At 40.5% G+C, this 26,588-nt stretch overlaps 1 protein-coding gene across 3 annotated transcripts; it reads left to right on the top strand.

The window, feature by feature from the left end:
• Positions 1-1,082: 1,082 nt before the first annotated feature.
• Positions 1,083-25,631, top strand: RCOR3 (REST corepressor 3; the record flags this gene model as incomplete). 3 transcript variants are annotated; one of them, XM_081997211.1, is made up of 12 exons in its annotated part: positions 1,083-1,224; positions 1,798-1,854; positions 7,572-7,685; positions 9,363-9,415; positions 11,132-11,293; positions 11,652-11,776; positions 13,294-13,372; positions 16,039-16,257; positions 17,940-18,017; positions 18,821-18,878; positions 24,337-24,578; positions 25,009-25,631. In XM_081997211.1, the coding sequence occupies 12 exons, from the start codon at positions 1,083-1,085 to the stop codon at positions 25,351-25,353; spliced, it is 1,674 nt and encodes a 557-aa protein (XP_081853337.1). In that variant the 3' UTR covers positions 25,354-25,631. The 3 variants fall into 3 exon arrangements, with proteins under 3 accessions (XP_081853337.1, XP_081853338.1, XP_081853339.1); XM_081997212.1 differs by having other exon boundaries at positions 7,572-7,649; positions 13,294-13,390; XM_081997213.1 differs by having other exon boundaries at positions 7,572-7,649.
• Positions 25,632-26,588: the final 957 nt, after the last annotated feature.

The following is a 26,588-nucleotide window of genomic DNA, read 5'->3' on the forward strand; positions in this document are numbered from 1 at the left end:
CAAACCAGACTAGCTTATCTCCAGATTAAGTAACAAGACCGTTACCATACTGTAACTTTGCCAGTATCTAGAGCCAGTCTCAGCCTTTTTTCTTTTTCCTCTTAAAACCTGGATATTTTCATATGAACTGGATGGTGACACCTAAGCACTTGGTCACACACTATACGTTAAATAAGAATAAATTATTTTGCTCGTTTAGAAAGAAAAATGAGCACCGTTTCACACGCACTCGTGACTACCTGCCACGCTGCCCATTTCTGGTGCCGGCTTCCCCGTATCCTTAAACCCCCTCCCCAGCCTGACTTGACTCCGGTTTGAAACGTTTCTCAAAAGCCATGGCCAGGAAGGCGGCCACCGGCAGCGGGGCCCGCCCAAGCAGGCGGCACACCGCCCCGGCCCCGGCCCCGGCCCCAGCCGCAGCCGCAGCCGGCATCGCCTTTCACGGCCGGGGCCCGCCCCCACAAGGTGACCGCCCTCCGACGCCGCTCGCGGCCGTTCCCCTCAGGCCCTACTCCGCCGCCCCAGACTCACCCGGACGCTGCCCCACGACCGGGCCCCCCTTCTCCCACACAACCCCTTCGCCGCAGCCGTAGCAGCCCAACACCTCCCGCCCCTCACCGCAGGCCGCCGCCGCCGCCGCCGCAGCAGCAGCAGCAGCACCACCAGTATTCACACTATCGCACGCCCACCGGGATCCCTGCGCCGCCGGGGGAAATAGTCCCCTCTCCCTCCCACCCCCGCCCGCCGGGGGAGCCCCGCGGCGCGGCGGCGGAGTCCTCGAGCTCGGCGCGGCGGTGCAATTCTTCCGCCGCGCCTCCGGGGCTCTGCCGGCATCCCCGCCCCCTCGGCTAGATCCGGCTGGGCCGGCGCGGAGGGATTCCCGGGGGCTGTGTAGAGCCGGGGGAGGGGGAGCGCGACCGCGAGGAGAAGGGGGGCGGTGTGAGGGGGGAGGAGGTGCCGGCGCCGCGGCGGCCCGAGGGGGGGGGGCGGGGAGGGGGCAACATGGCGGCTCCGTATTAACTTCCCCCCCTCGGCAGCCCGCGCTGCCGCCGCTCTCCCCCGCTCCCCCCCCAAGCCCTGACATGCCGGGCATGATGGAGAAGGGAGCGGAGCTCTTGGGGGGCAAGAACCGGGCAGCCCCCAACGGCACCAAGAGCAGCAGCCCCTCCAACGGGCACTACTCGGAGCCGGAGAGCGGCGGCGGCGACAGTGGCGACGAGCACGGTGCGAGCCTGGGGCCGGCCCCGGGCCACCCCGCCAGCGGGGGGAGGGGGGTGGCGGAGGCGGCAGGAGGGGCGCCGAGCCGACCCCAGTCGCCTCCCCCTTCCCAGCCGGGCGCTGCCGCCGCCGTTACCCCTCCGCCGCCGCCGCGCCTCTGTACTGCGGCGGGCCGGGCCGCGGCCGCGCGCGTCTGGCGGGGGGGGGAGGAGGGTACGCGGGACCGCGCAGCGCGGCCCCGCGGCTGCCGGGCGGCCCCGCGGTGCTTAACGATGGGGAGTGTCTCCCGGGAGCCGCCGCCGCCGCCGTCCCCATTGTTCCGCTGAAATAAACTCCCCCTTCTCCCTCTCCGGCCCCCTCCGCGGCGGTCGTCGGGGCTTAAAGCGGCGGCGGTGGCGGCGGCGGGCGGGGTGGCGGGGGGGAGGTGGCTTATTCCGCACGGCGGCGGCGGGGGCTCCCGGGCGGCGCGTCCGCCAGCCCGCCCGCCACACGGCGGTAGCCTGGGACGGCGCCCGCTTGCCCGGGGACATCCAAGCCGTTAATTTCTCTTCCCTCCTTCCCCTCCCTTTTGCCTTGCAGATGTAGGAATGAGGGTCGGAGCGGAATACCAGGCGCGCATTCCTGACTTCGAGCCCGGTAAATCGCTTTTTCGGCTGCAACCTGACATCTTGCGGTTCCCGAAGCGGGAGGGGTGGGCTCGGTGCTGCGGTGAGCTCGGCTCGGCGCTCTCCCGCCGGCGGCGGGATTGTATTTATTTCGCCTAAGAGCCTTTGTGTGGGCGATCCGGTGCGGGCGGCGGGAGGCCGGCGGGGGCAGCCGCCGCTCCCTGTGCGCCTGGGGCCGGCGGGCATCGCGGTGGGAGATTTTCACTTCGTTATCAGCCGCTTTATGTGTCTCCGGGCGGGAGGCAGGCGGTGAAGCAGAAAAAGGTTGGATGCTCTTTTTTTTTTTTTTTTTTCCTTCCCGCCCCCCCTTAAAGCATGGAATAGATTAGCGAGGTGATTTAGAAGCACCCGCGGAGGGGCGGTGGGCGCAGGAGTGGGAAGCGATGCGCCCCGCCGGCAGCGGAGCGGACCTGGCTGCGTGCGGGAGGCGCTGGGTGGAAGATGCGCTTGGTGGGAAACTCCTGCCCCTGGTTTTGTGCGCTGTGGTAGCCTCGCTAGCCCCGCTGCTGCAGGCTGAGCTGCTCTCCTCCGCCTTCCTCACCGCCCCCCCCCCCCAGCCCCTCCCCGGGGAATACGGGCACGCTTGCATAGCCTGCTACTGGGTTTTAGCCAGTTAATAGCTAGAACGCGATCTTGCGTTACTAGCCTGAGCAGTGAGACCGTAGGAGCGTTTATCAGTTTTGTTGTAGTGGTCAGATGAAGGCTATCTACTTTCCTGTTCTCCAAACAGGCTCCATTGGTGTCAGATGATTTCCTACCGGAAGAGGACTGGGCCAGAGCTGCTCACATAGTGCCTCCTAAAACAGGAGCGAGCCCCTTTTGATGGGCGCAAGTCCCCACAGGCCAAAGAAAAGGCCGGGGGAAAGAAAGGGGGAGGGTGGGATTAAATGGATGCATGATCTTGGCATAAGGGAATGCCTTGCTCCTAGTGAGGAGCGCGTAGTCTAGGTCTCTTTGTCAATAAGACTAACCGTTTACTCCCTTTATTTTTACATTGCCTAAATAAAAACAAACATAAATAAAAATGATCGTCTCTAATGTGCAGCCTGGGCTTGTTTCTCCTACAGGCCACTTAAATTAGGAAAACGTGTAGTGTTTGTTTTTCTTTTGATTAAAGGGACTCTTCACCCCTTGTAGGGTAACTGAGGTTCTGTGGTTTCACTTTTGTAAACTATACATGCAATAGGATCATTGCGTTTGTAACTACAGAATTAATTTTATGCTCTCTCATAACCAGACTTTTTAGAGCTCATAAGTGTTCGGGGGGGGGGGGGGGGTAGAATTCAACTGATGCTCCTGTCCCCAGTAACTGGGATTAACACATACTCTTACTTTATCAGAACAGTTTCTTAATGATGGAAATATTTCTTTCATAAGTCTTGTGTAAGAGGCATAATGTATAGTATTTTTCTTCTTAGTGTGCGTATTTTGATTATTAGGGTAAGAAGATAGTAACTTTTTGGAACACTGAAGCATTTTGTAAAATAACTTTAAAGTCCCTAAAGCGTAAAAGTACAATACATACTTACCATGTTAGCACATTGATTATTTGAGGAGATCTCAGCAAGATCTCATGCTTTCATCTGGGTTTTTTTTGTTTGTGGGGTTTTTTTTCTCTCTGATGAATCTTGAGGCATTGTTTCTTAGAGATGGAAGTAATGCTGGACAAAAAGCTGTGCTTTTATCATAGCTACACCTAGATGATTTATTTTTTTGTAGCAAATGATGTAACGGACACTCCATCATACTTATAGGTTTGCATATATGGACCTAGGCACTATCTCTAATTTACTAGCTTTAATGCTGTTTCTTCTTGGAATTGTTTCAATGCCTTTTTTTTTGAGGGTTTACCAGATAGATTAGATGTGTGTTTATTTGCAGTACTTTGAGTGCTGCATTTTTTTAACCACCTTAAAATAAATAGGTGGGAGAAAGGAATCAGTGACAGATGAAACTAGATAGAAGTCTAAGATACAAAGTCAGCCCCCTGGTACACACACAGAATGCTAAAATGAGTAGAATAAATACCAATCCTTTGGCCCCACTTAGCCTGTGTTTAAAAATACTTGTAAGCAATGCTCTATGACAATAGATAGAGGAACAAAACATTAATGATTAAAGTTGTGATGGTACTAATCGTTATTTTTTTTAACCTGAGTTCATGTATACGATAAGAATTTTTTAAAGTAAAAGTGAATCAACTGTTTGTTTGGAAGCAACAATTAGGAAAAGTTAATTTAAACATACTCTCTTTACCTCTTCCCCCACCATCACCTTTTTACAGGCAGGCCTTCAGATAGAGCCATGGGGGAAATAGCATTTTTAGTTGTCACTAGGTACTACTGCAATGAGGTAAATTTTCTCACTGCAAAAAAACAGTTTTAATAAAATAAAACTCCTAAACCTCCTTACCTAATTTGCTGAGTTAATAAACCATCTCCTGCACTCCAGATATGTCTCCTCCTTCTGATTTTCCTATAGTACTTTATATTCTTGAAGTGAAATTGTTTCTGCTTGTACTGTCTGACCCACCTGTAGATGTAGCTGGATGTTACAAAGCTGGTATCCTTGTGTTGTGGACTGTCTGCATTCTCTTAGAAAGTTTAGTGGAGAATGCCAGCACTGGAGAGGCATCATGCTGTTGTGTCATGCACACATGAGATAACAGCTAGATAAGTTTTACTATACTCTGATTTGGACTTCCCAAAGACTTTATTTTGAATTTTGCTTAGTTAATTCTGAAATACTTATTTCCTGTTTACCCTCTTCTCAGGGCCGGGTGGGGGGGTGTCAAGAAGAATGTTTTACACTTTTTAAGGTCACTTACGAATTCCATTTCTGCGTACATCCTTATAATTTTTCTCCCTCTAGTCTTCCTAGATAAAAACAGGCTTTCTTAAATTATTAAAATCTGTGGTGAAGTATATAAAATTTTCCATTTATTCTATGCCATCTGTCCTCACATTCCCTGATTTTTTTATTTGTTTATTTACTTAAAGGACTGAAAATCTGAAAAATAAGTATTTTAGAAATTTACTTTTTCCCCCTATTAGTTTCTGTGATTCTATTCCTACTTTCAAAGCTTAGTCTTAAGTAGATGATGGTACTTTGTATGCTGGAAAACAATACACTTTTAAATTGCCCCAGAGGGCCCTTATTAAGTCTTGTATGCTTCTCTATTCTGGCAGCAGTGGAGAGTACCTGTGGGTCATCTTCAGCTAGCCCCATTTTCGAAGTGGTATCGACAGAGGAGCGCAGCAGCTGAAGTACAGAAGCCTCTAACCAAGTGGTGTGAATGTGGGGTTTGGGCAGGGGGAGACCTGCTCTATTTGAGATGTAGCTCATCGTCTTTCTCCTCCTTACTGGCTTACAACCTTGCTCTTCTAACTGGCTTAGGTTAACATGTTGCCTGGTATTTCCAGCCACTGTCCATAAGAGTGGATCTCGCAGGTAACGGTCATGTTGCCTTTAAGATACAATACAGCTTTTTTGGAGGATGGGAGTGCTGCTTGAATAATTGGGGCACAAAGGACAAGAAGCCATTCTCATAAAGGTGGATCATGGTCTTGCATATGCAGATGGAGGGCTCCCTGTACTGTGGCTATGGACATCCTGTGTTGAGGACAGGGTGTCTTTCTTTGAGCTACCTGTATGCATCCCATCCTTCTTTTGTCATCCTTGCTTTCCTTTTGGCAGTGTCAAGATGCCACCTGAATAGAAATAGTTGTCTGATTCCTGCTGGAGAAACAACACTGCTTCAAAAAGGGGTGTTCTGGTGGGAGCTGCTTGTTAGCCACGTGAGGGTGGCACCTCAGTAGGGGAGTGTCACCACATAGATGATCTCCTGCAGGAGCAAGTGATAGGACTCTGAAACTAAGTTTTTTTCACTTTAATAGTTGAATATTCAATACCTGATAGTATTCATGATACCCACTTGTCTGCAAGTGTCTGTTCTTTTGGTTGGTTTGGTTTTGTTTTTTTTTTTTAATTAAGGAAAAACTGAGGGTATACTCATGCAGACATTTCTTGCTTGCAGCCTGAAGTTCTGATGCATTCTCTAGTGGTCTTGTTTTCTCCTCATCTCTTAGAGTGGAGTACAGGGTAGTGGTCATTTACTTGTGATAAAAACTGAATGAACAAGAGAAATGGTGTGCCTGTAACATGTTTGCATGACTCTTGATGAAACACTGTGTTCCTAATGACTAAAAATGGCATGCATTTTTTGTTCTAAAGTAGAATGTTATATTCAGGAATTTGTTCTCATATACCAAAACCTTTCAGAGTTTAGTACTGCTTATGCCTTGAAACTGATGCTTTATGAATGTATGTACATTTTTAACTTGTTACAGAGTTTATGGTGCATTTAGGTTATCTGTCTTAGACATCTCATTTTGGAAGATGCATGAGTTTTTCTAGTTAACTGATTTTTCAAGTTCACAGTCATAATGGATCTAAAGATTGCAAAGATGATAGCAAATACAAAACACTGCCAAAGAGGGAAGAGCAACAAAACATAGTACGTAATCAGAAAGCACTAAGTTGTTCTCTTTTCCAAAACATTGATTTGTTTTGTTTCCTTCAGCAAGATGTAGAACCTAAATATAAAGTGTGGAAGCTTAAAATGGAGTGAAAAGTTACTTGTTTCACTGAATAAAAAAAAAATATCTCTCCTTGTCCAAGCAAGATTCCAGGGAAGTTCCTCTGAGGGTGATTCCTCAAGGAATTCATACTGACACAAGTGTAAATGCTCCAGTTGTTGAGCAATGTCTTAGCAAGATAAACTGTTGTAAACAAATAGATTGTAGAACGCTTTATGTAGTAGCATACATTTGTAAAATACTCATTAAAAATAACTATTAGTTAATGCTTTTCCAGTATTGGGGAATTTCCTTTTCTTTTATAGCGTGTTTTTAAAAATCAAAGACTCTGTGACTTAGTGCTTTATACGAAGTTGTATCAGTATTGCAAAAATTGCTCTGTCCTCCTGATAGGTTAGGTAGGTTGGACTGCTTCTCTTGCTACCTCAAGGTGGAGGTGAAGCAGAAACAAACAAAAAAACACGCAACCCCCCAAAAAAACAACCAAACAAAAGACGACTGCTTTTAGTAGTCTACAGCTACAGAATTTGGTTGACTATGAATATCAAAATTACATGGCTATGAAAATCAAAACTAGAGAGAGATGAACACAATTGTTTCTGGCATAGTTGTTAAGTATAGTTCCCTGTTGAAAGGATCAGGGGTGGTGACTGGATTCTAGCCCATATGTCTTTTTTGGTTTTGTTTTAAGGAAGCCAGATTTAACCCAGTAGATCCTGGTACTCCTCCAATAGTGATAAGTTTTAGAGTACTAACAGACAATCATAACTTCTGGAGGACTGTTTCAACACAACTACCTCTATTTTTTGCATCCATGCTGACTTGAGCAACGTGCTTTCATGCTCCAGTTGTGGTAACCAGGATCCTGTCTAGTATCCAGTTATTACTTAACCTCCTAAGAGTAGTGTTCAAATTCAGCCATTTGATGTCTTAAGGAAATAATGTGGAATTAATGATTTTTTTTTTTTTTCTCCTCCCTGTAGTAGCTGGGCTGGACTTCCTAATATACTTCACTTTTACTTACTGTGCAGTGAGTAGTTGTTCTCTAGATCATATTTATAAATACTGAGACTGACTTGTTTTCTTATAGGTGCCACAAAATATACTGATAAAGATAATGGAGGGATGCTTGTATGGTCTCCGTATCATAATATTCCAGATGCCAAGTGTAAGTCCTTCCCTGCTTGGGAATTTGGATGCTTAAGTATAACTAAATAATTGTTTCTGGTGTACTTGTTCACTCTTTATTTTACACACAGTGAAATTGCAAATTAGTAAATTAGACTCAAAGCTTCTCTTTTTTTGAGAACTTCAGGGAAAGGAAAGATCACCTTCTCTTATAATTGTTTTTGTTTCAAATCAGACTGCCTGTGTTGTATCATCATCATCATTTACTGTGAAACCTTTAGTTATTAATAAAAGGAATAACACATCTAAACATGAGGGACTTGATGCTCTAAATTTCTAGGAGAAGGAGTTGCATTGGATAAATTCAGAAAAGATGTGCTGAGGCCCAGTTCAAGGGCAATGCTCAGAAAAAACAGCATTTTCCCCCTTCAAAAGTGACCTGAAATACAGGAATCATCTGACTAAATATGATCAATTATCTGTTTAATCTAGTTTAAACCTGCCTCCTATGCTAGTATTTCCCATATATAATATAGGGGAGTAAACTTCGAGGATGCAGTCATGAGAACCTGGTGCTCAGGACAGTTTCTACCTATTACCAGTAGTTAGAGGTTTGTGTCCCGCTACATTTGAGGGACGTTCTACTACTGCAGAACAGTTAGAAATAAAATACTGTACAACTGTGATTATTAAACACTTTCTCCTTCCTTTAAAGTACAATTAACTGCTGCAGCAGTTCATGGCAAGGACATTTCTGGTCCATTAGAATAATCACAGAATCACTAAGGTTGGAAGGGACCTTCAAGATCATGAAGTCCAACCATTAATCCAGCACCACCATGTCCCCTAAACCATGTCCTGAAGCACCACAGCCACACGTTTTTTGAACACTTCCAGAGATGGCGACTCCACCACCTCCCTGGGCAGCCTGTTCCAATGCTTGAAGTTATAATTATTTCCTTTTCTCAGCCATGCTTCCTTTCAACTACATTTAGTTGCCACTTAGTTGTGAACTGTAGAAGGTGAATGTGAAGAGTTTGTTTCTTTAAAAATAAAAAGTACCCATTGAAGATCAAAACTAGCAGGACTTAATTGCAAAATGATGGAAAGTGTTCAACTCAAAGCTGACTCTAGTATGGCCAAATATTATTTTAAAAAATACATTATTGGTGCATTTGATGACCTAATTATTGAATTTTCATATTTTCTATTGAAAACTAACTTTATGCCATGGTTAAAATTCACGTTGGTCAGTGAAAACTATATTAATATTGAGGATATGCATAATCATTGATCTAGGATCTCTTTACATAAATTTTTAACATGTTTGGGAATACAAACCGTAGAAGTAGTTCAATTTTAAACTAACACAGGTGTCTGCACACACCTCCAGTGTGTCTGTGTTCTTAGGAGTGGGTTCCAAGACGAAACAGCCTTTCAATAACCAACTAGCCTCTGATTTAAATAAATGATGACCCTCTGTGGCTTTGTTGTAGTAAAGATGGCGGGGGGGGAATCTTTTTCCTGAGAATTAGCTTATGTAAAAAGTTTATAAAATTAAATGTTGGATTAAAGACAGTGGGTTTATTTATTATTAATAAAGCTATTAATATATTTAATGTTTTGGGGGACCTGGATCTATGCAGTATATTAAAGCATAGGAAAACTGTTTTTCCGCATTAGATGGCTAATTCTGTGTCATCTTACAGCAGTAAAAGTACTAAAGAATAATTCTGACATTGCTTTGTTACAGTGGATGAATATATAGCAATAGCAAAGGAAAAACATGGATACAATGTGGAACAGGTAAGTGCTGTGAAATGAGAGTGCTCATTTAAAGGATTTTTTTTTATATATAAAAGTATAACACAACTCATTTTTTTTTTCCCTTGGTTACCATTAATTAACGCTGTTTCTCTTCAGGCACGGCAGCAAACACTGCAGTTAAATGGATCTGCACACAGTTGTGGTCTGGATTCTCTGCAAAAGATTGAGCTCTTTGTTTTCATGACATGCTCAGCTTGTAATGTGCACTTTTGAAAGGTTTGGTATGTTTTTTGATACACTGGGCATGTCATGCAATTGTGTGTGTATATTTAGCTAAAGGATTTCTTAGGAAAGCAGCTTACAAATTTAACGCTTAATATTAGCATTAAAATATGGTACAATTTTGAACCATTAATTGCCATAAGGACAGCACTGGAAAGGTTTCTTGCATATTTAAAAAAAAAGGCAAACCAACTTGGAGTGTTTTTTCAGAGGCAAGAAAATGGAATCAAATTCTAGGTTTCAGAGTAACAAACAAGTTCACTTTTTTTTAATAACCTTTAGTCACCATCCTGTAAAAAGTACAGGATAAAACTTTGCTGGTCTGCACTTAGTTCTATTGCAGTTTTCTTCATAAATTAACTAATTTATGTAAAAGTGAGATAACCTATTGCAAAAAATAATATTTGGTGTACAAGTGGAAACAAGTTGAATGATCAAGTTTTGGAGGATGGAAGCTCATAATAGCAAAGACTTGCTAGTCAACTGCTGTCTGAAAAAGAGATTATGGTGTCCAGAATACCTGCAGTTTGGTGATGTTTGTTTATGGCTTGGCTTTCATTAGGGGAGAGAGGAAAGTGAGAGATCTCAAAAAAAGTCTACAAAAAAGGCTAATTTTCAAAACAACTTGTCATACAAAATATTTATAGACTTTTCATAGTGGCATAGAAATTATCTTTGCAAGAGGTGCTTGTCACTTGTCATTTTAACAAGAAAAGAGGTTTGATATGTCCAGGTTATTAGAAGGGTGTGAAATCGGGGGTTTGGAGAGCTGATGAACAACTGGTGATCATGTCTGCACTGTATGGTTGAAACAGAGTGGATTACATTTCCCCATTCCCATGCTAGACGTGGCGTCAAATCTGTCACTGATTCTCTGGCAGAAAGTCTAATCAGCGTAAAATTCTTTAAGAATATAGAGAAATTAAACTATGTAAGAAAATATATTTAAATTTCAATTCTTATTAGATGCTCATGACACGGAAGTGGCCATGCTATTATTTGTGGATTGGAGAGTTGTAGAAAGACCAAGACTCTCACTTGGAACTTTCAGACTTCCATTTTGGATGATCCTCTGGCTGCTGAAAAATATTTTAATTTTCTTTTTTTCAGTGGGCTAGTAAGAAAGGCCTGAACTGTCTAGGTGATACATGCTTGTAAAAAGAGTGAGCAGGTCAGATTTGAGCCTATCCAGCCTAGTTCATGCTACTTCAGAATTACCACTGCCACACTAACCTTAAATTGTCTAGCTTTCATAGCTTTAGTAAAGTACAGATGTGCCCACTCTTCATATTGTCTCCAAAGAGAATTTTGTAACCTATAGTACATAGCCAATAAAATTGTAAATACGTTTTGAGAAGGGGTTCTAATAGTCAAATTTTATTTTAAATAAATAAATTGCAGGGTTTTTATTTAACTTGTCTCAACATTTTAGAAAGTTGACCAAATCCAAAAAGGGATTATTTCTTTTCAAAGGCTCTCGGCATGTTGTTCTGGCATAAACACAATATTGAGAAGTCCCTTGCGGATCTCCCTAACTTCACTCCTTTCCCCGATGAATGGACAGTTGAAGATAAAGTCTTATTTGAACAAGCATTTAGCTTCCATGGAAAGAGCTTTCACAGGATCCAGCAAATGGTAAAGTAATATTTTAATCAGAAGCATTAAACAGTTCAGATGCACTAAGAACGAAGTCTCCTGTTGGGCTAAAATTTCATGTTGATTTCTGTGTAGAAGCTTCAGGAATAACCTTGAATATAAGTTTTAAGTTAATTTCATTATGTCTTTTGGACCTATAGCTTTTTCACTGTGACTAGAAAAAGCCTTTCCCCCCTCTAACCCCTTTTTAAAAATGGATATGAAACATATCCCTCCTTTCCATCTCATCCATGCACTTAAGATATTTGAGTAAAGGTGGCTGTAAATAGAGCAGAATATAATCTTGGGTGGAATTTTAAATTTTTTAAAGTATTAATAAGTTAATGAATTCTTCTAGCTTCCAGACAAGACTATTGCAAGCCTTGTAAAATATTACTATTCTTGGAAAAAAACTCGCTCTAGGACAAGTTTGATGGATCGACAGGCTCGAAAACTAGCTAATAGAAATAATCAAGGTGACAGGTAAGTTTTATATTCTTAAGTAGCTAACCAGAGACTGAAGTCTTTCTACGTAGATATGTCAGAGTAATTTCCAGCCATTATGTTTCAGGATGAACCATGTTTTTAGGTTTGAGCATCTGTGGTGATGTCTCTGCTTTTAGCAAGGGGTTTGGTACCTGTCCTTTAAGAACTGTATCACTCCAGTTGGTGGAGTTGTAGTAACACACTTGAGTGCTTTAATGGGTAAAAACAAGGGTTTAAAAAAACCTGAAGTTTGGGGATGTGGTTTAGAAATAATTCTGTATTTGGGAAGTCTAGCCCTATATTACTGTGTGGGGAGGGGAGTGTTTGGGGGGAGACGTTCTGGGTGTTTGGGTTTTTTGAACATTTAGAATGGAATTAAAACTGCAAGATCAACCACTGTAAAGAGCTGTAGCAATTAGAATGCCCAAGTACTGTCTTACAATAAAACATTATATAAATACAAATCTGATTTTAGGAGACTTAGAACTGCCATCAGTCAAAGAGAATTAGAGCTCAAAATAGTTTTAAATTGTCTTGGATAGAAGGGAATGAAGTTTCCCCTAGTTACTGTGAAATTAAAATTATGTTGTATTTAGTATACTTGAGTATTAACTTGCACTTTTTAAAAAGTGATTTAGTATGTTGAATGTGTAAGTAATATAATTGTGTTTATATTGGAAAGTATGATTTTACATCTACAGAAAACTGGCTAGCTACAGCAAAAAGGTCTATTTAATTACATGTTATTGGAAAAAAAACTCCTGAAATCTAAAATTCATATGCTTACTTAGTGACCCTATAGCTGAAAAATTACAGAAGAAAATAAATTTGCTTCTAAAACATCATTTTGTTGTTTTTTTAATGGTTAGAAATTTTAGGGGTTTTTTTACATTTATATATTCAGAAATTATATTGTGTGAATGACTGGATTGGACTCAGCTAAACTAACTGTTATCTTTTCAATCTTTTCTCTTTGATTTAATTCAGAGGATTTCACCCTCAAAAAAATTGCTAGATCTTGAGCACTTTGGTAAAAAAGCAGTCCTGTATTTTCCCATCTTACATTGTCCCCTTTTGCTCCCCACAGACTTCAGCAAGGGTTTATTCATACACCTGGTGCAGTGGTTTGAAAATTGATCTGTTAAAACTAACGTGGGAAATGAAAGGTTATTTCTAGCCTTGGTATAGTTGACTGTGTGTGTTCATGCTGACACAAGTGGTTGAACTGAAGAAAGGTGACACCAAATTTTTTGGCAGCAAGTACCAGCACTGCTTAAAGTAATTTTGAAACTACAGTTCAGGATTGCTTGTTTATCACAATAATTGTTAAAACTTGATAAAGGAAATAAGTTTGTAACAGCTCTCTTGAAAACTACAAATAACTTTGAGATGCCATATACTTTGTATACACAGTAGGTATTTTGGAGTAGATAATTTTGTCTTACCTGATACACATTTATATTTGGGCTTAAAAAAATAGATAAAATTACCAGCTTCTTATCATCTGTCCTCAGTGATGATGACGTAGAAGAAGCTCATCCAATGGATGGAAATGATAGTGATTATGATCCCAAAAAAGAAGCCAAAAAGGAGGTAACAGATAGCTTAATGGTGAATGTCAGTTTGTTTGTTTTCTGTGAACGTGTTACTGTGAAGAGTATGACTTGTAGTAAAGAGGTTTAGCTTGCAGCCTGGTGAATTCACAGGGGTTTTAGGTGATCAAGGTCTTGACAACTTCTGACTGAAAAAAAATTTTACCGTATATTTTTGCCATTCTGTGGACACAAATGCATCTCTCATTACCTTCACTATCTTCTGAGAGAGCTTCCAAGTTTTGTAAGAGATGCATGGCTATCACTACCTGGTAAAACAACATTACCCCTACTTCTGTCTCGTTAATACGTTTACAGTTTTACTGGTTGTGAATTACTGGAAACTAAATGTTTCCTTTGCATTTTAAAATTAAATGACATTTTTCCAAGAATAACTTTTTTGTTCTTTCAAAGCCACAATGAGATTGTGCATTTCCACTATTACGTGGCTTTATTGAGACACTTCCTACTAATCAATTGGAGAACAACATTTTTGTCTCCTCTAATGAGCACTTACTGTTAGCTTAACAGATGAGTGCTGTGTTTGAGGTATGTTCAGGTTTTGCTTTTTTGGGGGGTTCTTTTGGTAAACATTAAGCTATTTATGAACAAGATTCGAAAAACACGGTTAAGCAGGTAAATGTTTGATTATTTCCTCAATGAACTTAATGCATTTGTGATTTTCCTAAAATGGTAGAGTTCATGCTTCTTGAGAATATGAGAGGAGAGGTAGTGCAAAACTTTCCCATGAAGTGGTATCTAGGATTATTAATAAACCTTTGCAGTGCTACCAAAAATGATGCGGAATAAGAGACTGATAAGTTTAGATTCCATTCTCAGCTTTGCAGTGACCTTCAATGTATGGCTTTAACTGCCTGGGGCGGGCAGGGTGGGGGGGGAAGGACAATTACAACTACTCCCTCCCGTAAAAGAGTTTGAGATTTTTTTTTTTTAACGTGCCAGGATATGTGGTGTAGAATTTGAAATGGCACAAGGTCTGATAATGAACACTTTTATTTTTTATTCTGCTGTTGTAACAATGTTCTTGCAATCTGTTGATTTGAGTTGCTGCCCAAGCCACTTTTAAATAAGGGCTATTTTCTTCAATTTACTTTCCTTAGTTATTGTTTGAATCACTACATGCAGTCCAGAATGAAAGTAGTGTGTTCATAGGCTTCTAGGAACAGGACAAATAGGTTTGCAGTTTCTGATCAGCTATTTGGATCTACATAAGGTAATTTCATGAAGTAATATTTCTGGTAGGATTTGCGTACTCTCACTTTCTAAGCAAAATATAAACTGAGCAGACTACTCAAATGCACAGAGCAATGGAAACTTTCTGTTACTGGAGGAAACTAAAACAAGCCAAGCACTCTAACTTGGCAAGACAAAAGCTTGAGAGACTATTTTCACTTTAAATACAGATTGAACAGACAGGAACTGCAATTTCATACTGAAAGAGCAAGGCAGAACCAAAAAACAAATAGTATAAATGGGCTAGAAGTAAACTTAACAAATATCTTAAGTGCTTTTAAGATTGCCTCTCTGAAGTCTGTGGACTCTATTAAGATGTTACATTAGCAGGGAAGAGGATGTGGCAGAAGGTCAAGCATAGCAGAGCAAAGTACTGTTTGCTGATCTGTACTAATGCTACAGAACATAGTAATAATGGCTGCTGCAATTTGTTTTCTCTTCACTGTGATCAGATGACCACCTCCTCTTAACCTGCATAGATGCCAGCAGGGAGGAACAGTAGGGAGCTGCTTGAAGTAGCAAAAAGCCTGAATCTCATCTCTGTTCTGGTACTTAGCATTGCTTTGAATGGGAAAATCCTTGCGGGGAAAGTCATTTTTGCTTCTCCACTCCTAGTCTGTAGGGACCCTACCTGGTTGCTCTATGGGAGTCACATACATGCAGACTAGCTGTTGTGCAGCAGTGCCTGTTGAAGACAAAAATCAATTTTTTACGTGTTCAAACATATCAAAACAGCAGCTACAAAGATTGCATCTCCTCTTTGCTATCCCTTTCCACTTCAAAAAAGCAAACAACGAAGACTTAAGTTTGCTAAATTACGTGGATTTTTATAATGACTGCAAAAGTAAATCCATCCTCTCTCTTTCAAATCTCAGATCCCCTGCCAAAGCAAACAGCACTATTGCTTTCCAAGTTATCGTGCTTACAGCAGGGAAAAGTGTCATCTTGCATTCTTGCCCATCCTGGTTGACTTTTCACTCATTCTTCTCGTCTGATCTTCACCCGAACTCTTCATATCTGACCAGAAATAAATGTGTAAATTCACTGCTTGCTTGGTTTAAAGATGTAATATATATATTCTTTACCTTATGCTTACATAAGAGGTTCTTGATTTTTGCCCTCTTTCACAGTATTCAGACTGTGATTTCTAAACCATTTACTGTATTTTTAGACATTTAAAAAAAAAAAAAGTTTTGAAAAATGGCCTTTCTAAGACTAATGCAGGCTTATCCAGCAAATGGCTGGTATGCTTCATCAGCTCCTCTGCAAGACTTTGGGTCGTACATGCAGGGGAGGATGTTGGCTTAGATTTTCTTGGTCATAAATATGACATTACAATGTTATGTGATAGTTTAATAAAGTTGTATATTAGACACTGTTATTCTTTAATGATTTATTTCTTGTAAATTAAAGGGCAATAATGAGCAGCCTGTTCAGACCAGCAAAATAGGTCTGGGTAGAAGAGAGTATCAGAGCTTGCAGCATCGCCACCATTCTCAGCGTTCCAAATGCCGTCCACCAAAAGGCATGTACCTGACCCAGGAAGATGTGATAGCTGTTTCCTGTAGTCCCAATGCAGCCAACACAATTCTTAGACAGCTGGATATGGAACTAATCTCATTAAAGCGACAGGTACCATGGGTTATTGGTCTTGTTTTGTTTTCATCTCAGATTGTTCTGATTGTAATGATTTTGAAGATTATCTATGAAGATTCTGAAACTTCTTTAATGTGAGTCTTTCTAATTTTGTTCCACAGTTATCACCAGAAATGCTGGACACTAGCTGACTAGCTATTCTTCAGTTCTGTTTTTTATGTTCATCTGCTCTTGTGGATAACATGAAACAAGATGATTTCCTTTAAAAAAAAAAAAAGGGGGGAAGTGGAGGGTGGAGTATGGCATGAAAACAGTGTTCCAGATCTGGGGACAGGAGAAAACCAAAGTCACATTTGGTTTGAGGGGTTTTTAACTTTGTTAAACATACTTGTGTGACAAGTGAGAATAAGACCAGTGAAGCAGTGGAAGTTGCATATGTTATGCTTAAAATTTATGCTGTTTTTCTGGATGTCTGGCCCCACATACCATGAAAGTATGGGGGGAGGGAAGTCATGGGCCTAGTTATTTTCTCTGTTTGAATTGATGAATTTTCTACTTCTTATTAAATTTAGAAAAGCTTTGTAGTCTTCATCTTTAAGAGGACAATTGCCTGCATCCTTTGCATGAAGAAGTTAACTTTTGGCACTTAAAGTTGAAACACAGAATCTATTCAGCTTCTAAGGGGACAGCAGTATGTGCATGCTTGCTTTCTAGGAGCGATGGGACTACAAAGTCAAGGCTTATCTCGTGGAATTTTTGCCTCCTTCTAGACAGCTAATAGCTGCCATGTTGCAAATTCACAGAGTAAATAAAGGGTTTCATGGGGTTTGTGCTCCCTTGTATTCTTTTACAGGAGAAATATGCTTCTTTCTGTCACAGCAGGACATGGGGCCTGAATAGCATAGGTGGGTTTCACTCTGTAGCCTAAGTGTAGGTGAGTTATAGCCTTGAGGTTGTGTTTTCTCTTTCTTTCTTGCAGTGATCTCAGAGACGCAGCCTTTGGAATCTTCCGTTGAGTTGTCTGCTTTTGTGTCCCTACTTAAAGAACACTTGTAATAGCTGTGCACCATAGTATGCAAAACTATTTTCTTACCTCCGTTACATTATGTGCATCACTGTCAGGTTTAAATGGCTAATAGATATGTATATGTACGATTTGGAAGCTCTCTTGTTTTTATAGACTAAGATATTTTATTTAAATATTTTAATTCATTTCAAGAATCACACTTAAAGGAAATCGTGATGATCTAAGGTCAATAAAAAACAGTCTGTCAGAAGGTACTAACTGGAAACATCTCATAAATCTTTCTCTTCCCCCCCCCGCCCAAAGTGCTTTTTGGAGAAGGAAGAAGTTAACATATGCAGTACATCTCACTTAGATTTCTAGGAACCAAATTTTGTGTCAAGAATATTCTGCATTCTTCTTCAAAAACATATGCATCATTATCAAAACTTGCTTGTTATGTCCTACTTTTAATATTCCTGCAGACGAACTGTTCTTTTGAAAGACTGGCTTAAATATTTTTCTCTCCATAGTAAACTGTGCTGTATTCTTTCAATTTATTTTTTTTTAAACAGTTAAAACTAGTGAAGCCTTAAACCATAATATTTCTCTTTCTAACTTAGGAGGTACACTTGTGGCAATCCTAGTGAAGATATATGTGTAAAGTGACCAACTTTCTTTGTGGAGCTGATTAACTTTGTTGTTTTTGACCAAGGTTCAAAATGCTAAGCAAGTAAACAGTGCACTTAAACAGAAAATGGAAGGCGGGATTGAAGAATTCAAACCTCCTGAGGTAAATCAGAATAAATATTAAAACTTGTGGCCTTGCACTTACATTAGTGGGAAGTTACAGAAATGTGTTTTGCTGCAGCATAGTGTTTGCATTTATGCAGCCCCGTAAACAGGTTCTGTTGAGTTACGTGCAGGGGTGAGTCTGTCTGGATTCTTTGCAGGAATTTAGTGGTAGGCTTTTTTTATGGCAACTGACTGAATAAAGAGGCAGAAGAAATTGAAATGTCATTTCTGTTTGTGGCAATAGGGAGCTGAAATTGAGCCCTGATGTATGGGGGGGGCGGGGAACACAGTTCTGATTAAAAGTAGTTAATGTAGATTGCTAGCAGTAAATTCTATGTTCTTTGTGAAAACATGATTATATATACATTTGGGCATCCGAAGTGTAAGATTTATTACTGTTGAAGTTCTTTTTTTTGCTTGGTTTAAAGGCTTGGATATGAAACAATGTGAATGCAAAACACTCCACACACCAAGTCCTAATAGTTTAATCTAAATGTAACTATAAATTCAAATTCTGTCTGCATAAAGATCATTAGCTTGTGCATAAATTATGATATAGCTGCTACTAAGAATTGCAATAAAACAGAGGGAAAACTATTGCTGTGGTTCTAAGCTCAAATCCTTAAATGCTACTTCCTGGTCATGAAAGCAATCTTAAACTATAAATTTATGGCTTATAAGCAAGAGATTTTTACTTGTGTTACAAAATGTAGTCCAAGTAAAACACATTCTGATGCTCAGACATTTTGCAGCTGTTGAAACATTTTCATGATCTTTGTGCCGTTTTTCTAATTTTAATAGTCTAATCAGAAAGTCAATGCCCGTTGGACCACAGAAGAGCAGCTTCTTGCAGTACAAGGTATGTTAATAGTAGTAGCGACTTGAAATCTGATGCAAAGGATTTGAAGAGGTACTCAGACTTATGTTTGTATCTCCCTCTAATGAAAAGCTAAAGTTTATCTGGTCTTACACGAAAGTTACTGGGAAAACAGCAAAACCAGTGAGAATATTTAGGACATTCATTCAGGTAACATGACACTAGTCTTTCAGTTACCCATACTAAATCTCAACTAGAAAAGCTAAGCTGGGTTTAACAACTGTAGTAAAACCAAAATGTCCCTTCAATCATCTTCTAAATCACCTTACATTAATTTCTCTAAAGTGGAAGACTGAAGTAATAGTTGAAGTAATAAAATTTGAAGCAAATGCTTAGAAAGACATCTCTCCATATTCTTAAAGTAGGAAAAAGCAGAAGTAAAACTGCTTTACAGTTAGTTTTCTGTGCTTATGAGGGAATAAAAAGAGCAGATACCTACCCAGTTGGAGGCCTTTTAAGAGTCTGAAGCGGAATACGGATACTTGACTAACAGTCTTATTGGAGAAAAACCAACATTTTCTAGTAGGCTATTGATACAGCTAATTTGCAGTTATTTCACTTATATGAAGGAAAACTGACTCTTGTCTTGCTTTAACATGCACTGCGTAATCCAGGAACATGCAAAGGAAATATCTGGAGAGCCTAATGCTCTCTTGAAGTCACTGTATACTGACTCGCTCCTATGGATCATCTTTTTTAAGATAATATAATCAGCTCAGTTATACACATCTGCTTTATTTCTCTGTATTCTTCATCTCCCTGAAAATTAAAGGCTGAATTTTACTGTACAGCCTTCAGTTAGATCAGGATATCAGTGTAAAATTGTCAGGTGTGCCACACCTGGTTATTAGCCAGGTGACTGAACCTGAAGTTAGATTTATTTTGAAGTGCGAATGGAAATGCTGAAGAGCATGGTGTGTCTGAAGCCATGGCTTTTCAACCTGCGTGCCTCAGACTGGGATTTGCATCTCCAAAACGTTTTTTCTCCTCAGTTCATCCTCTCAGTGTTGCTAAGAAGCTCACTTTTTTTTTTATTTTCTTCCCAAATGCAACTGTCTTTAATATGATAGTCTAGTAAGTAGAATGCTTGGCGGAGAAGTGGGGAAAACCCAGGTTCATTGTGCCAGCCTTAGCATGAAAGGATTCAAACCATCTTGCATTTTCATAGTTCAGTTATGAGAGCTCTCACTAAGCATCTGTTTGGGAAGCGGTAAGATTGCATTGAGCTTTTGTTATGTAACCAACAAGGTAAATAATAAAACTGGAGCATGGGTGAAAGAATGAGGGTTGCTGATGACTCCCTGGAGAGGAGTTCTGGTCTTCTGGTCTCTCCTCTAGGGAACGTTTTGTGTTTCATGAAGGTAGTCAGGCTCAATACTTAAGGGTGGGGTGAGAAATCAGGCTTTCCGGAAGAAACCTGTTTTCACTGAATTTACATGTCCTGCTTATATTTGTTTCTTTTTTAGTCCACTTCCTTTGCCACTGTATAAAATGGAGATGGGAGAGCACCTTAATGCCAGGGACATAGTATTCTTACCTACTCCTCCCTTACCTACTGCCTGGTAGTAGAGTCTCCCTCCTGGAATAAGAGTGCTCTAGGTATTAACCTCCTGTCCCTCAGGCTAAGGACTCTGATCTCTCGCTTCAAAATAATTGCTTCAGCTAGTAGACTTCTGCATGAAGGAGCCATGCTGTCTTTTGCCCTGATTGATTTTAAAAGAAAGTAGCCATAGTTGCTGTGCTAAAAGATGCCTTAATGTGTGTTAGGCTTGAACTTGGAAGTAGACTTTAGCATGGGGACATTTAGTTTGTACATTTAAAATAAATTTATTTCATCAAATGCATTGATACGTTTTGGCACGTAAATAATTTTAATAAGTTTAATAAAATTTTAATAATTTCACAGAAATCATAAGTATTAAGCAGGTAGGTGGCACTTCTGTGATTTGTTCACTTGAATTCAGACAATAAATCCTAACATGGAAATAATAAAAACAATCTGCAGTAATACAATTTTGGTACCGTTTTTCCTAAACATGGAAAAAACTCTTGTCATCTGTGGGCTAATTGCAAGAGATTGGCAATAGCTAAAGAGGAGGTAATGAAAAAAAACCGCCTTAAAATAGAACTACATGTATAATCTTGAAAGCAGTGTGGCTGCCTGCAGTGGGCTTGTGAACTCAGACTTATGATCTCTGAGCCAATTTTTTGCAGTACAATTTATCAGGTTACTATTCAACTTTGTCTGAATAGTTACTGAATGTAATGGGCCATTTCATCATTTGAGGTGTTCTGAAGTTACAAACTTTATTTACGTATAGAAATGCATGAGCACGATCATCTTTTCAAACTGAGATCTTGGCCAGATGAAAATTGCAGTTTCAGAAATGTTGTTTTGAAGCCTTAAAACAAAAGTTGAATTGAAAAGCAGTGCATGACTTCCGTAGCATTGCAGTGGAAAGTAGTTGGGACAACCAGGATCTAACTCTAGGTAAGGTAGTTGCCAGGAGCACTGTAATCCCATCACGGTGAAACTGCAGCTCTCATAACCTGGAGGTTGCTGTTAACTATTTCTGCCTCATTGTGGTGCTGTATTATATTGATTTGGACCCAGGCTAATGTTTTGTGTGCCTGTCAGTGTTTGCTGTACTGCACAATGTTAAGCAGCGTAGACGGCATCAAACTTGGATTTATGAGTTTCTCAGAGTTAGACGTTCAAGATGAAACATTGTAATGGTGAGCATGCACATGTTCAAGCATGCACATGTTCAAGCGTGCCTTTGCAACTGGGCAAAGTTTTGAAGAGCTTGAAGGATTCCCATGATCAGGGCTACTTTCAAATGAGCTGGGAGAAAGACATTCATACATGTGAAGTGAGGCTATGCAGTCATCTTTTGAGCTTCACTTTCAGCAACCTAGTAAAATTATTCTTTACTGGATAACAGATTAAATGCTTCAGAAATAAATTGGTGTTTAGCACAGAATATGTATGAGGATGTGTAAGTAATGTGCATCAATTTGAAAGGGATGATGAGTTGGCATCAACTCTTACAGATATGCCAGCACCTTATGTATAAAACTTCCATAAACATGTATTGAACTTCCTCTGTTTCTGATGCAGCTTAAAAGGGTTTTACTATGTTATCGTGTAGAAGTCATTGTGGTGATGCTAGAGCAGTACTAAATAGCACTCTGAAAAGAATCCAAAATGAGTAGTGCTGTGTGTAGCTGAACTAAGGGAATTTTATGTTCTTTAAATCTTATCTTACAGTTGGGCTCTCAGTGAAGGCAAGATATACCGTTCTCAAGCTGTTTGCTTGGAAATAGCCTTGAAGACCTTATTTTTGACAACTGAAGTTGAAGTTAGCCAACAGGCTCAGTTGGTTTGCAGATTAAGGGGAAGGAAGAAGTATAAAGAGTAGAAATAACAGAAAAGGCTGAAATCACTAAAAGCCTGAATTAGGTTTCAGACAAAAATGTGCTTTGTTCTGCTGGGCACTTTGTTCATTTGATAAATTGTACAGGGTGTTAGATATGTTGTGGTGGACATTTAATGATCATTATAAATTAGTAACGGTGGTAATGATAGGGCAATCTGAGAGTATTAAAACACTGGAGGGAGCACTCTGTGGGTACACGCAGCTTTTAAGGAGTGTAGCTGATCCTGTGTACAACTGATAAAGAGCAGAGCCAAATCCCTGTGTTTTCCTAGATACATGCCCTCCCACGTGGCTCTGCTAGGTCCCTTTGTTGTCTTCCCAAGGTTCTTGCCGTCAGGATAGTTGGATTCTTTTGTATGCCCCAGAAAAGTTCTTACACGTAGCTGTGCATTTGACAGTTGAACCACCAGCTTCAGCTACGGAAATTATTACTATCCTAGAGACAAACTTTTCTCTTAAATTGCAGTGAGTGTGCATTACCATGTCAGAAGTACCTGTTGATGAAGAAAGTAGAAATGAGCAGAACAAACTGAAGGTCATACTCTTTACAATTAAGTTGAAAAGGAACATAGCTTTCAGATTTGAAACAACTCTCACTTTCTGAATCCTTTGCTTCACTTTCTAAAGCGAGGCATGAAATCAGGCATAAATTTCTTTTCCTGTAATGAGTGCCTGTCCCCTAAGCAGTGTACAATGTTCAGAATGAGTTTAGTTATCAGGAGCTTCACAGAAGAAGTCAAATCACTCATGCATAGCTGAGAGCAAAAAAACTAGTCTTGTTTACTGAGTCTGGAATAAAACTCTGGTTTATTTCGTCTAGTCTCTAAACTTTTGGACACTTGTGATTAAAAATACACTCTGTGCAGCTAAAAGCTGTGTTCTAGGATGCTGGAGAGTTTGAGGGTTTTTTTTTTCCTTAAGCAGGAGAGAGGAGGAACTAGATACCCTAAATACAACTGAGAGAAAAATCAATAAACTTTAGATTATAATTCCAGTTTTAGGTTAAAAACTATGGAATGCTGTATTCAAGGGAGGCAGGGTTTGTTATATGCAAATGTAGTTTTAGAACTTTAAAAAGCATATGTTGGGATTTTTGGAAAGGGCCAGCAGCATTTTCTTGGGAAGTGCTTGTAAACAAAAATGACCTACTGATGTCAATGTGAAAATTAATGAACAATTCAAAGATCTTCTGTCATGCTGCTTCTCGCTGGAGGATTTGATCCTGGAGGCTTGTGCTGGGCTGTCTTAGAAGCTATTGGTGTCTGTTTATATTTACTTAACATTCCCCAAGGTGGTTGTCCCAAAACCCCAGATTCTTCTACCCAGCTTGAATGGTGACTGAAAGCTTTAAAAAGACTTTGTCAGGTCAATGCTTGCAAGCTGCTCTTTGTAGCCTCAGTAGAGCATGTCAACAGGTGGAGGAATGAGCAGTATATCATGACTTAGGCACTGTGTCCCCTCTTCTGCCCTGTGGTTGGAGCAGTAGCTACTGCTCTCTGTCACTCCTGTACAGGTTGTGGGCAAAGAAACATCTGTGTGTTGGCATGGAGGGAACCTATAGACGCTGTCAACACTTGTCACTTGACATTTCTAGTGTTATGCCCTGTTTACAGCTATACACACATGCTCAGTCACCCTCCTTCTCCCATCTTGAACTTGTCTTGGGCTTCTGCCCTTACTGAAAGCACACTGAAGGATTTACTTTATTCGTCAGAGGCCAGATCTCTGTGGTTTTAGGTTGGGAGGCTTGGTGAGTAAGCCAGGATCTTTAAGAAGAGTGGGTAATGATCATTTAATAAAGTTCTTGATTTGTATGTTGATAGCTGTGCAATTAAAAATTATTTTGTTTTAATGGAAATTGAGGCCTTCTGCTAACTGAGAAGTCCTCCTAATTAGCGAGTCCTTGGTTTGCAGGTCCCATAGGTTCTCTCTATAAATACATCACACGTAGCTGTGTCTGACTGATTCTTCACAGCTATGTTATTTACTTTGCCTTCCAGGTGTCCGAAAATATGGTAAAGATTTTCAAGCTATTGCAGATGTAATTGGCAACAAGACTGTTGGCCAAGTGAAGAACTTCTTTGTAAACTACAGGCGTCGGTTTAACTTAGAGGAGGTATTGCAGGAATGGGAAGCGGAACAAGGAACCCTGGCTTCTAATGGTGATGCTTCTGCTTTAGGGGAGGACACAAAAAATACTTCTAATGTGCCATCAGGAAAGAGCACTGATGAAGAAGATGAGGTGTGTTTTGTGTACCAGAAATAAGTAAGCATGGGTTGAGGAACAGCATTTTATTTAGTGATATAATGTAAGGTTAACTGGTGTGGAGTGGCAAACCGCATTCTAAAGAATGATGATGAGCTTGCATAGAACTTCAGCCAATGTCGTTAACCAGCTGGGAGCAGGACTGCACCTTTCATAGTGATGATCATGTTACTGTTTTACTGTTAAAATACAGTTCTTGTTCTAGAAAGAAGACTCCTGCTTCATAAATATTTTTAGTTCTGCTGTCTATAATATTTTGGTTGGTGATTTCTTTTCAGTAACTTCTCAGTTTTTTGGTTTTGTTTTTTAAATGCTGTTTCCTGTGTAGTGGACAGTGGCAGCCCAACTGCATCATGTTCTGGCTGGGACGGCTGTTCACGCAGTCTTGTCTTTGTCCTTTGTGCAGGCACAAAGCACTCCGGCCACTCAGTGTTTAGGCCCTTCACCTCCAGCACAGGCATCTGCTCCAGCACCTACCGCTCCTATGGCAACTTTAAATCAGCCGCCCCCGTTACTTCGTCCAGCGCTTCCTGCTGCTCCTGCTCTCCATCGTCAGCCTCCGCCGCTTCAACAGCAGGCGCGATTTATTCAGCCAAGGCCGACTCTAAATCAGCCTCCCCCACCACTCATCCGCCCAGCTAATTCCATGCCTCCTCGTCTAAACCCAAGGCCAGTGTTAACCACGGTTAGTGGCCAGCAGCCACCCTCGCTCATTGGAATTCAGACAGAATCCCAGTCCACTCTGCACTGAAGAAATAAAGCAGAATTATGCTAACTCCTACATTTGAAAAATTGTATCAATGTACTCTTTTTTTTTTTTTTTCCCAAATAATGAAGGGGAGAAAAGAGCAAGCCTTCACAGGTATCAGACCAGTTTTACAGAGGAGCAAGCTAATAACTAAAAATGGAACCACATGAATGACCACCTGTATAAAAATATTTTTATGTCGAAGACTTGTACAGCAGAACAATGCCTACAATACAGCCCTCCTCTCTATGAGTAACTGTTGAAGGAAGCTAACTTCTTAAGTGAATAAATGTTCAACACACCAAGATTTTGTTTAACTGATTTTTACTCTATTTATTTTATTACAGTTCTTTGTAGTCAAGCATCTAACTACAGGAAAGTAGTCTGGCAAATCTAGGAATAGGTAATATTGTAGGAGACTTAAATGTAGCATTGGGTTTTTGTGTGTGTGTGAATTACTTTTGGTTTTTTACTTTTTAGTGGAAAAAAAAAAATTGCCTGAGGTTCTGATTTTTTTGGCCCTGTTTAGGTAACAGTAGAAGCATTTCACGCACTTGTAAAATGTTAGGTGTTTCTTCTCTTAATGTTTTTTTCCCAGAACACTTTTTCTTGTTTAAAAAGGTACTGTCTTATTAAATACTCCTCTGAAAGAGGATTCTGAAGACTCAATGAGCTATTGTACCAAACTTACTAAATCTCATGCGTGTTCTACTCGTAGAAGTTAACCGAAAACAGGAGTCCACTTTTCTGCTGCAATACCTCTTGTGGGCTAGGGTGGAGAGAGAGGCAGCAACTTCCACCACCCAGGGGGATGACAGGAGAGGAACAATATAGTAAGAACCATTAATTTAATTTGTTATTCCACTAATTCTTCTAATTTAAATACAGTAGAATTTCATTCCTCTTAGAATGGCTGTCTGCAGTTCCTGTATGTTAGATCATTGATATCTTGCCTAAGAATTCATGAGGGAAGTATAGAGGCTGATGATGGCAGTAGAATATTGTGGCAGTTGTTACCTGCTGCCAGCCAGCCCAGTCTTTCTTTTGAACGATTATGTCTGTGTTTTGGGGTTTTTGTTTGGTTTTTTAGGTTGGGGTTTATTTTAAGTAGATGCCTCTACCCTACAAGTAAACCAGGCTGCAAATTTGAGTAGTGCTGTTTGAAACTGTCTCATCTGAATTGATCTATTGAAAAATATTGCATTCTTGGCTATGTAATAATATTCATGTTGACTGTC

The sequence above is a fragment of the Phaethon aethereus genome (genome assembly GCF_964289735.1).
Source record: "Phaethon aethereus genome assembly, chromosome: 3".
In the NCBI taxonomy this organism is placed as follows: domain Eukaryota; kingdom Metazoa; phylum Chordata; class Aves; order Phaethontiformes; family Phaethontidae; genus Phaethon; species Phaethon aethereus.